This window comes from Oncorhynchus mykiss, chromosome 2 (assembly GCF_013265735.2).
Source record: "Oncorhynchus mykiss isolate Arlee chromosome 2, USDA_OmykA_1.1, whole genome shotgun sequence".
Classification (NCBI taxonomy): Eukaryota; Metazoa; Chordata; class Actinopteri; order Salmoniformes; family Salmonidae; genus Oncorhynchus; species Oncorhynchus mykiss.
Window position 1 is genome coordinate 75,725,690 of NC_048566.1, and position 9,272 is coordinate 75,734,961.

General features: G+C 45.1%; 2 protein-coding genes across 2 annotated transcripts in view; both read left to right on the forward strand.

Moving 5' to 3' along the window:
- The first annotated feature begins 371 nt into the window (after window positions 1-371).
- Window positions 372-4,529, forward strand: LOC110496246 (synaptotagmin-1). Its single transcript, XM_036934208.1, has 11 exons — window positions 372-399; window positions 898-902; window positions 1,738-1,740; window positions 1,976-2,120; window positions 2,370-2,533; window positions 2,720-2,842; window positions 3,051-3,218; window positions 3,328-3,495; window positions 3,735-3,852; window positions 3,940-4,073; window positions 4,205-4,529. The coding sequence occupies exons 1-11, from the start codon at window positions 372-374 to the stop codon at window positions 4,409-4,411; spliced, it is 1,263 nt and encodes a 420-aa protein (XP_036790103.1). The 3' UTR covers window positions 4,412-4,529.
- A 599-nt stretch (window positions 4,530-5,128) lies between these two features.
- otogl (otogelin-like) overlaps window positions 5,129-9,272 on the forward strand; it is a 66,925-nt gene continuing 62,781 nt past the window's right edge. The window contains exons 1-7 of the mRNA XM_036934224.1: window positions 5,129-5,368; window positions 6,760-6,802; window positions 7,026-7,071; window positions 7,445-7,523; window positions 7,667-7,759; window positions 8,437-8,713; window positions 8,997-9,202. Coding sequence (XP_036790119.1) covers window positions 5,284-5,368; window positions 6,760-6,802; window positions 7,026-7,071; window positions 7,445-7,523; window positions 7,667-7,759; window positions 8,437-8,713; window positions 8,997-9,202 — 829 coding nt within the window. The 5' untranslated portion in view covers window positions 5,129-5,283. The remainder of the gene's footprint in view (window positions 5,369-6,759; window positions 6,803-7,025; window positions 7,072-7,444; window positions 7,524-7,666; window positions 7,760-8,436; window positions 8,714-8,996; window positions 9,203-9,272) is intronic.

Genomic DNA, 9,272 nt, shown 5'->3' on the forward strand with positions numbered 1-9,272 from the left:
TATGTGTGTGTTAATGTATGTGCGTCAATTGGTGCATCTCTATCTCTGGTCAAGGTGAACTGGGTGGGGCCGGAACTTGATACCAGCGTTGCTGCAGAAACCGCATCCTACAGTTCTAATTCAGGCAGCAGCATCTACACATAGAGTATCGACCTCTGGAAGCACACACACACACACAATGCATACCGGTTTGCAGTATATACATGTACATGTGCAATCACACATACAAACAGTAATGTATATGTAGTATATGCATGCGCAGTCACACACAGGCATACCAGTCATCCAGTTGGAATGCTTTCTCCTGCTGAAGTCTCAGTATGCTAACGAGCCTATAAAAAGCCATGTCACCAAACCATGAATATTCATCCATGTCCAATGTCCCAGCGAAGGTGACCTGTAAGGGCGCAGAAGAGGTCACAAGGAGCAGGGCTTAGATTAGAGGGACTCAACCCCCTGGGACCCACCCCATCGGACAGCATACATATCCCCATACTAATACACACACGTTCACACAGCCAACCAGAGATGCCCTCTCTCTCCTTTCTCTCTTGCTCTCATTCCCCTCTTTCCTGTCATACCTGTGCTCCTTGTCTCAGAGACTCTGCTGAATGAACAGAAGGTTAAAACAAACAACAAGAAGCTGCCACCCCTCCTCACCTCCCGTCCTCTTTTCTGATCCTCTCCTCATCCTGTCATCTCTCTCTCTCTCTCTCTCTCTTTTTGTCTCTCTCTCTCTCTCTCTCTCTCTCTCTCTCTCTCTCTCTCTCTTTGTGTGTGTACCTGAGAGTCATACCTCTCTCGACCCTGCAGCCAGTCAGAACCAAGGCCAGGACATACACACAAAGGTAAGACTCCCTCTCGCCTCTCTTTCTAACTCTCTCTTTCTCTCCCAAGGTGTGGTCAGTGATGGTGGTTGAGGTGACGGGTGTAGTTGGGTTAGGGTTATAATTTTGGGTAAATGTTAGATTACAGTCGGTCAGGGTTGCAATGTTGGTTTAGGGATAGAAATTTGACTGTGGATCAGGGTTAATGTCATTTCCAGTTTTGGTTGTAAATGGGGGGATATCCGAACCATCTACAGTATGTTACAGTATGTTATCTTCAGCTTAACTCTTTATTTAATCAGGCAGGTCTAACTTCTTAGTTATAGTGAGGACCTAAGAGAGTGGGTTAGAGTGAGTGACAGAGTTTCGCCATGATGGAACAAACTCGTTATGAGACAATCCACTATGGAAGTGACTTGTCATGCACTTGTAGTATTACCTATTAGTAGCATAGCATGCGGAAGACAAGCAAAACATCCTAAATAAATCCAAAGTGATTTTCTTCCTGATTAGCAACAGTGATTAGTGTAGTTGTGTCTCTAGTGATGACATGATGATATCAATGTCATTGCGTATTACATTTAAAAATATACATATATTGTCACATGTTGTTTTACACTAGTTATAGAATGCTAGACTGTCTTCATTGAATATTTTCTGCTAACATTGATGAAGGTTAAGAGCTGAGTGAGTCAGTTTCCCAGACTCAGATCTGAAAAACACAGAAGGGGTAGGGATCAAGGTGAAGGGGTAGGGATCAAAGTGAAGGGGTAGGATGTGAATTGGAACCGTCCCTACTCTGGACTAAAAACATTCTCACCTCCTCTCTCCAGAGATCAGACACTCATGATGTCCTTTCTCTGTCCCCCTCTCTTCCTCCACACCTCCCCCCCATGTGTTGTGTTGTCAGCAGGTTTGACAGGGGACAGGGTTGTGTATCTTATGTACAGCTGGCCTTAGTGCCAGACCAGCAGAAACACAAGAGGCTGTCTGACACACACACAACTATGACCACTCTATAACACATATACGGCTGGATGTTTCTCCAAACTTGGTGCTGATCATTAATATACAGTATTCCACACTAGTTTTGTAATAAGTGTCTATTTGAAAAGTTTGTCATTCTCTCTGTGTCTTTCTCTCTCTAGATGATGACAAGTAGTCGTAGGGCCACCCCGGCACAGCCCAGCCCCTCACACCTGTTAATCAACCCCAATGCCTCTGCAACCCCAGAACCTGGGCCCGGAGGCCACACCTCCACAAAGTTTATGAGCGAGTTGCACTCCCTCCACAGTGAGTAACAACCAATCAGGGGTGGGTCTCTAGAGCCTTCGTAGCACTAAGTTCATTTTTAGAACCAAGTGCAGTTGAAGTACTCAACTGAGAAATAAAATACTCTCACAAGCTAGTGAAACCCTCCTGTGTTATGTAAAACATTTGCTATTAATGTATTATTAACTGTGTGTGTGTGTGTGTGTGTGTGTGTGTGTGTGTGTGTGTGTGTGTGTGTGTGTGTGTGTGTGTGCGTGCGTGCGTGCGCAGTGCCCTCATGGGCTATAGGAGCTCTATGCGTGGTGAGTGTGTGTCTGGTGTTGTCATGCTGTTTGTGTGTCTGGAGGAAATGTCTGAAGAAGAAAGACAAGGACACAGAGAAGGAGAAGAAGGGCTTGAACATGGACACTGAGCTGGAGGGAGGCACCTCTGAGGTATACATACACACACACATAGCAGAGTATCAACTCCCTGTGGAGCGCTGCACAGAAACGTTTCATAAAAAGCGCGGCTAATTACAACTGAGGCTGTGTATGTCTCTGCTGGTTACTGAGTATCAGGTTTCATTTATGTGTGTATATGTGTGTGTGTGTGTGTGTGTGTGTGTGTGTGTCCTTTAGCCCCTGAAGGATGAGGGTGACACAGAGACCGGATTGACTGGCAGGGAGGAGGAGGAGCCTAAAGAGGAAGTGAAGTTGGGCAGACTGGAGTTCTCAATGGACTACAACTTCACAGAGAACACGGTGAAGACTCCTTGTTTCAATCCCTGCTCTAACACATCTGATTCAGCTAACCAAGTGGAACAGCAGATTAACCAGTCTGAGGAACAACAAATCACTCCATCAGAGACATGATATAGATGTGGGTAAATTCTCTCTCCCTCTCCCTGTTTCCTCCCTCTTTCCTCACCGTCTCCTCACCCTACCCTCTACCCCCCCCTCCTGTCTGTAGTTGGTAGTAGGTATCCTGCAGGCCTGTGATCTCCCTGCCATGGACGTTGGGGGAAGTTCAGACCCGTATGTTAAACTCTACCTTTTGCCAGACAAGAAGAGGAAGTTTGAGACTAAAGTCCACAGGAAGACACTCAACCCAACCTTCAATGAGACTTTCACCTTCAAGGTACACCTAATTCCTGACCTCTGACCCTAACACTGACTCCACATTCAACAAAGTGTTTGTGTGTGTATGTGTGTGTGTGTGTGTGTGCATACTGTATGTGTGTGTGTAGGTACCGTACAGTGAACTGGGAGGCAGGACTCTGGTGATGACAGTGTATGACTTTGACCGTTTCTCTAAACACGACGCTATTGGAGCGCTACGAGTACCAATGAGCAGCCTGGACTTCAGTCAGATGACACAGGAGTGGCGGGAACTGAAGAAGGCAGAGAAAGAGGAGGTGAGAATGGAGAAATTAGGAATATGGTGAAAAAATATATATTGAAGATATATATATATATATATATATAGATAAATAGGAAAGAAAGTCAAAAAGTTACAAATCATTTAACCCCACAAAATTAAACAAATAATTCACAGAAAGAAAGAAGAAAACAAAAATGTCAGTATTCCCCCTCCCATACCTCTTACCCTCGCTCTCCCTCTCCCTTCCCCACTCCCCTTTCTCTCTCTCTCCAGTCAGAGCGTCTGGGTGATATCTGTCTTTCTCTGAGGTACGTTCCTACAGCAGGGAAACTAAGCATTGTCGTCCTCGAGGCCAAAAACCTAAAGAAGATGGACGTAGGAGGACTATCAGGTGAGGCGCTGTGTGTGTGTGTGTGTGTGTGAGTGTGTGTGTGTGTGTGTGTGTGTGTGTTAGGCTGATCTCTGTCTCCTCTGTCAGACCCCTATGTAAAGATACACCTTCTGCAGAATGGAAAGAGACTGAAGAAGAAGAAAACCAGCATCAAGAAGAACACTCTCAACCCTTACTACAATGAGTCCTTCAGCTTCGAGGTGCCTTTCGAACAGATACAGGTATCCTCTCTCACCACACAAAAACACGCACAAACACACATGCACTCTCTCTCTCTCATCCCTTACTACAATGAATCCTTCCTCATTGAGGCCCTTCGAACATAGGTTTGTGTCTGTGTTTGTGTGTGTAGAAGGTGCAGGTAGCAGTGACAGTTTTGGACTATGATAAGATTGGGAAGAATGACGCTATCGGGAAGGTTTTTCTAGGCGGAGCCAGCAGCGGCACAGAGCTCCGTCATTGGTCAGACATGCTGGCCAACCCCCGCCGGCCCATTGCTCAATGGCATGGCCTCAAAGCAGAGGATGAAGTCAACGCTGAGCTGGCTGCCAGGAAGTGATGTCACATCCCTAGGCAGCTCTCTGTAGAAGACTACTTTATATTGATGCATACTGACTTTGCCCTTCTACTCCTACCCACTTATAAACTCCCAAACCCTGATACCCATCCACCATTCATGACCCCCCCCCCCCCCCCCCCTCCCAAACCCCTCCTCTACTGTGTAAAGTATTTAAGACACATTACTATCTGGGACATTAGCATGTATATATCATGATAATACTGTGAAACATGTACATTATACTATGTTATTAAACATTCTAAGATTGTTGCTCTGTAAATCTTCACTCACATCAGATTCACATCACTGGCCAGCAGAGGGAGTCAAAGTCTTACACACACACACACACACACACACACACACACACACACACACATATATATATATATATATATATATATATATATATATAAAACGCACACACACAGTTACACACACACACACGATCGATCTTATTTCTAATAAAATTAAAGTTGAATTACTGAAAATCATACAGATTGAACCTTAAAGTAGGACTACATTTAAAAAAAAATCAAAAGTAGGCTACATTATTCAGTTATTGCATTTGTAATGTCCTAATCTCAGATAATATATCTACTTCAGTTAGGCCACTATTTTCCTGTGCAGAGAGTTGCGGTATTTCCGTCTTTCAATTGGTTTGATGTCACTTGTTTGGTACAAAAACTATGCACACACACACACACACGCACACACACACCCAACACCTGCGCGCAAGTGCACTCATCATCCATCTGAGGGGCTCGCTCAACTTCCTCTGTGCGCGTGGATGTCAACCGCGGGAAACTCGGTAACGAAAAGAGATCACTACTCCCCAGTCTGTCCTGTGAAATGTTCCGTTAACCTCCGGGTGGATGAGCTCTGAGATGAACGGTCCGCGGAGAGTCAAACTGTTTCTTCTTTCGTGGTATTCAGTCCTCCAGCTGCTGACAGCACAAGGTGGGTCTCCTAACGACACATGCGCATAATCCCAATTTCATCATTTTTACAGCTGTCTCATTTATCCAGTCTTTCAGCACTTTTGACATTTTAAATGTGCTATAGCCTACTAACTTAATTTCAGAGGCCAGCAATTTAGGATCTGCGCTATATCCGTGATCTCGATTTAAAAAGTTTATTAACGTTTGAACATTATGAAATATCGGATCATTTTACTGTTATTATTATCAACCGACACTGTAGTTGTGTAAATACTTGTTATTTATGCTGTTTAAATATGTGCAATACTGATTCTACTGATATGCTGGAATGGTTCTGCATTGTGAAGATTAGATGTCTGTTGTTGTAGATATATTTGTTATGTGTTGTGATAGTGATATGTGAGCCTGTACATTGTGATAGTGATATGTGAGTCTGGACATTGTGATAGTAATATGTGAGCCTGGACATTGTGATAGTGAGTCTGTACATTGTGATAGTGATATGTGAGTCTGTACATTTTTATTTATTTATTTTTTATTTTACCTTTATTTAACCAGGCAAGTCAGTTAAGAACAAATTCTTATTTTCAATGACGGCCTGGGAACAGTGGGTTAACTGCCTGTTCAGGGGCAGAACGACAGCTCGGGGGTTTGAACTCGCAACCTTCCGGTTACTAGTCCAACACTCTAACCACTAGGCTACCCTGCCGCCCCACATTGTGATAGTGATATGTGAGTCTGGACATTGTGATAGTGATATGTGAGCCTGGACATTGTGATAGTGATATGTGAGCCTGTACATTGTGATAGTGATATGTGAGTCTGTACATTGTGATAGTGATATGTGAGCCTGGACATTGTGATAGTGATATGTGAGCCTGTACATTGTGATAGTGATATGTGAGTCTGTACATTGTGATAGTGAAATGTGAGCCTGTACATTGTGATAGTGATATGTGAGTCTGTACATTGTGATAGTGAAATGTGAGCCTGTACATTGTGATAGTGATATGTGAGCCTGTACATTGTGATAGTGATATGTGAGTCTGTACATTGTGATAGTGAAATGTGAGCCTGTACATTGTGATAGTGATATGTGAGCCTGTACATTGTGATAGTGATATGTGAGCCTGTACATTGTGATAGTGATATGTGAGTCTGTACATTGTGATAGTGATATGTGAGCCTGTACATTGTGATAGTGATATGTGAGCCTGTACATTGTGATAGTGATATGTGAGCCTGTACATTGTGATAGTGATATGTGAGCCTGTACATTGTGATAGTGATATGGGAGCCTGTACATTGTAATAGTGATATGGGAGCCTGTACATTGTGATAGTGATATGGGAGCCTGTACATTGTGACAGTGTGTGGGATGTTTTATTGATGGCATTTTCTTGTGTTTAGAAGCTCAGAGCCAACTGACAGAGACAGACGGAAGACTTCAGAGGTGAGATGAGTGGATGAAAGGAAAAGAGAGACTCATCCCCTCCGGGGATTTATTAATTCAATGTCATGACCAAGCTGGTGTGTGTGTGTGTTTGGCTGTATTCAAGTGGTCTTAAGTACATTTTACTTCAGTTTGCATGTTTCTTTTCATAATGTACGTTTCTCTGTGTGTGTGTGTGTGTGTGTGTGTGTGTGTGTGTGTGTGTGTGTGTGTGTGCACGCAGGAGGGCTAATGCACTGCGGAGGAAACGGGATCTCCTAGGGGAGGAGGTAGGTACACTACACCTAAGAGAACCAGAGGTCAGGACTCACTCAACACACTGACCAGCACAAAGATGCCTTTGTAGGACACACACACACACACACTGGGGCAACTACACTAACAGGGCTAGAGATACACAGCGGTGTAGTGGAGGGTAAAGGCCACATTTTGTTTTGCACGGTTGTTACCCACCTTTTACAGAAAAATAGCATTGAAAGTACAGATTGTTACTTGTTTCACCGCGACAGGCTACCTATTTCTTTACCACTACATCATTGGATACACACATACTACACACACTGAACACACAGTGTGACAGATTCACAAACTGGGACTGGTAGGTATGTATGTGTGTGCTCACCAGTGCTCTCTCCTCTCCAGACATTCAGTCCTCTTCTCTCTGAAGCAGCTCTCCCTCGCAGTGTTCTACATAATTACACGGCCCGCGATGCCTCCTCAGGTAGACACACACACGCACACAGGGTGAGGTTGGGTCAACGCGGCTACAGAAAAGACTGAAAAGCAGTCTGTCTTGTAAAGAATCATTTGTTCTCAAAAGTCTTTCCAGAGAAGATTGAGGAAAGATTGCGTGTGTTTTACCAGAGTACTGTGACTGTCTGAATGGGGGCTGGTGTCAGGAGGGGGGCGTGTGTGACTGTGCACAGTTCCAGGCCCTCGGAGACCGCTGCCAGATCAGTGAGTAACACACACACTCCACAATGCATGTCTCATTTTTGTGTGTGCTTAGTGCGTGTGTGTGTGTGTGTCTACATGAGGGTTAGACTGACACGTCAATCAACAATCATTAATAAGCTGCATTAAATTAATAACCACACACACACACATACACACAAACACCCCCTAGTCCATATAGTGTGTGATTAAGTCTGAAAGATTAGGGTTGAGTTTCTGTAGACTACATCAGAACTGGATCTAGTACAGCCTCTATACTTGTAGCTTGCCTGAGAATTTAATTAGTGTTTCCCTTGCCCAACTATGGTTGGTTTTGGTGGGTTTGGTGGCGCAACGGTAATATGAAATGTTGCTGTTGGGTTCTTGTCCCGGGTATGGCAGACAGGGACCACCACTGTTACACAGTGTTCCTGTTAACCAAATACCTACCTGGTTAAAGTACCACCACAGCACCACCACTGTTACACAGTGGGTCTAGTTGGCAGGTCTGGGAATAGTGCAGAGACAGGGGTTTCCTGGAACTGAGCAGCTTTTAGTGAGCTGGCACTGTGAGCAACCAACCTCTCCATAGCCTCCTACACACAAAGACAGACCAGTGCACCTGCAAGCTGATTCAGAGTTGAGATAAGCATACACAACTCTGTGTGTGTGTGTGTGTGTGTGTGTGTGTGTGTGTGTAGTTCCTAACCAGGGCCAGGACAGAGATGGGATATGCAGGTCTTGGGGTCAGTACCACTATGAGACGTTCGATGGCAGCTACTTCTACTACCCTGGAACCTGCTCCTACATACTGGCCCAGGACTGCCGCTCAGCCACACCACAGTACACAGTGTGGGTCCATAACAGCCGTATGTGTGAGGGCAGTGTGTACTCCTGTCCCAGGGCTCTCAGTCTCTTCTTCCCCAACGAGGAGGAGATCCACATCTCTGGATACCAAGTCCACCAGGGGGGTCGCAGGTGTGTGTGTTTGTGCTTCATAATGTGTGTGTGTGTAGGGCGGCAGGTAGCCTAGCAGTTAGAGCGTTGGTCCATTAACCGAAAGGTCGCTGGTTTGAATACCCAAGCTGACGAGTTGAAAAATCTGTCGATGTGCCCATGAGCCAGGCACTTAACCCTCATTTTGTCCCGGGGCGCCGTACTACTATGGCTGACCCTGTAAAACAATATGTTTCACTGCACCTATCTGGTGTATGTGACAATAAAGCATCGTAAAAAAAAAAAAAAATCTGTGTGTGTGTAGGCTGATCCTACCCCAGACTATAGGAGGTGTGTTTATAGAGCGTTTGGCTGACTACCTGCTGGTGAAGAGCGTGTTTGGCTTCTCTCTGGCGTGGGACGGGGGGAGCGGAGTATATCTGAAGATGTCTGAACAGCACCATGGCACCCCCTGTGGCCTCTGTGGGAACTACAACAACCTGCCCAACGATGACCTCACCACAGCCCGCGGTGAGACACACACTCGCACACCTCATCAAAGCCCACTGTAAGACTGGACAGACGGGTCCAACCAGTCTCT

Coding starts and splice junctions, on each gene's coding strand:
- LOC110496246 (XM_036934208.1), top strand. CDS start 372: ATGTCCAATGTCCCAGCGAAGGTGACCT. Junction 2,843..3,050: donor ACAACTTCACAGAGAACACG/GTGAAGACTCCT, acceptor TCCTGTCTGTAG/TTGGTAGTAGGTATCCTGCA. Junction 3,496..3,734: donor AGAAGGCAGAGAAAGAGGAG/GTGAGAATGGAG, acceptor CTCTCTCTCCAG/TCAGAGCGTCTGGGTGATAT.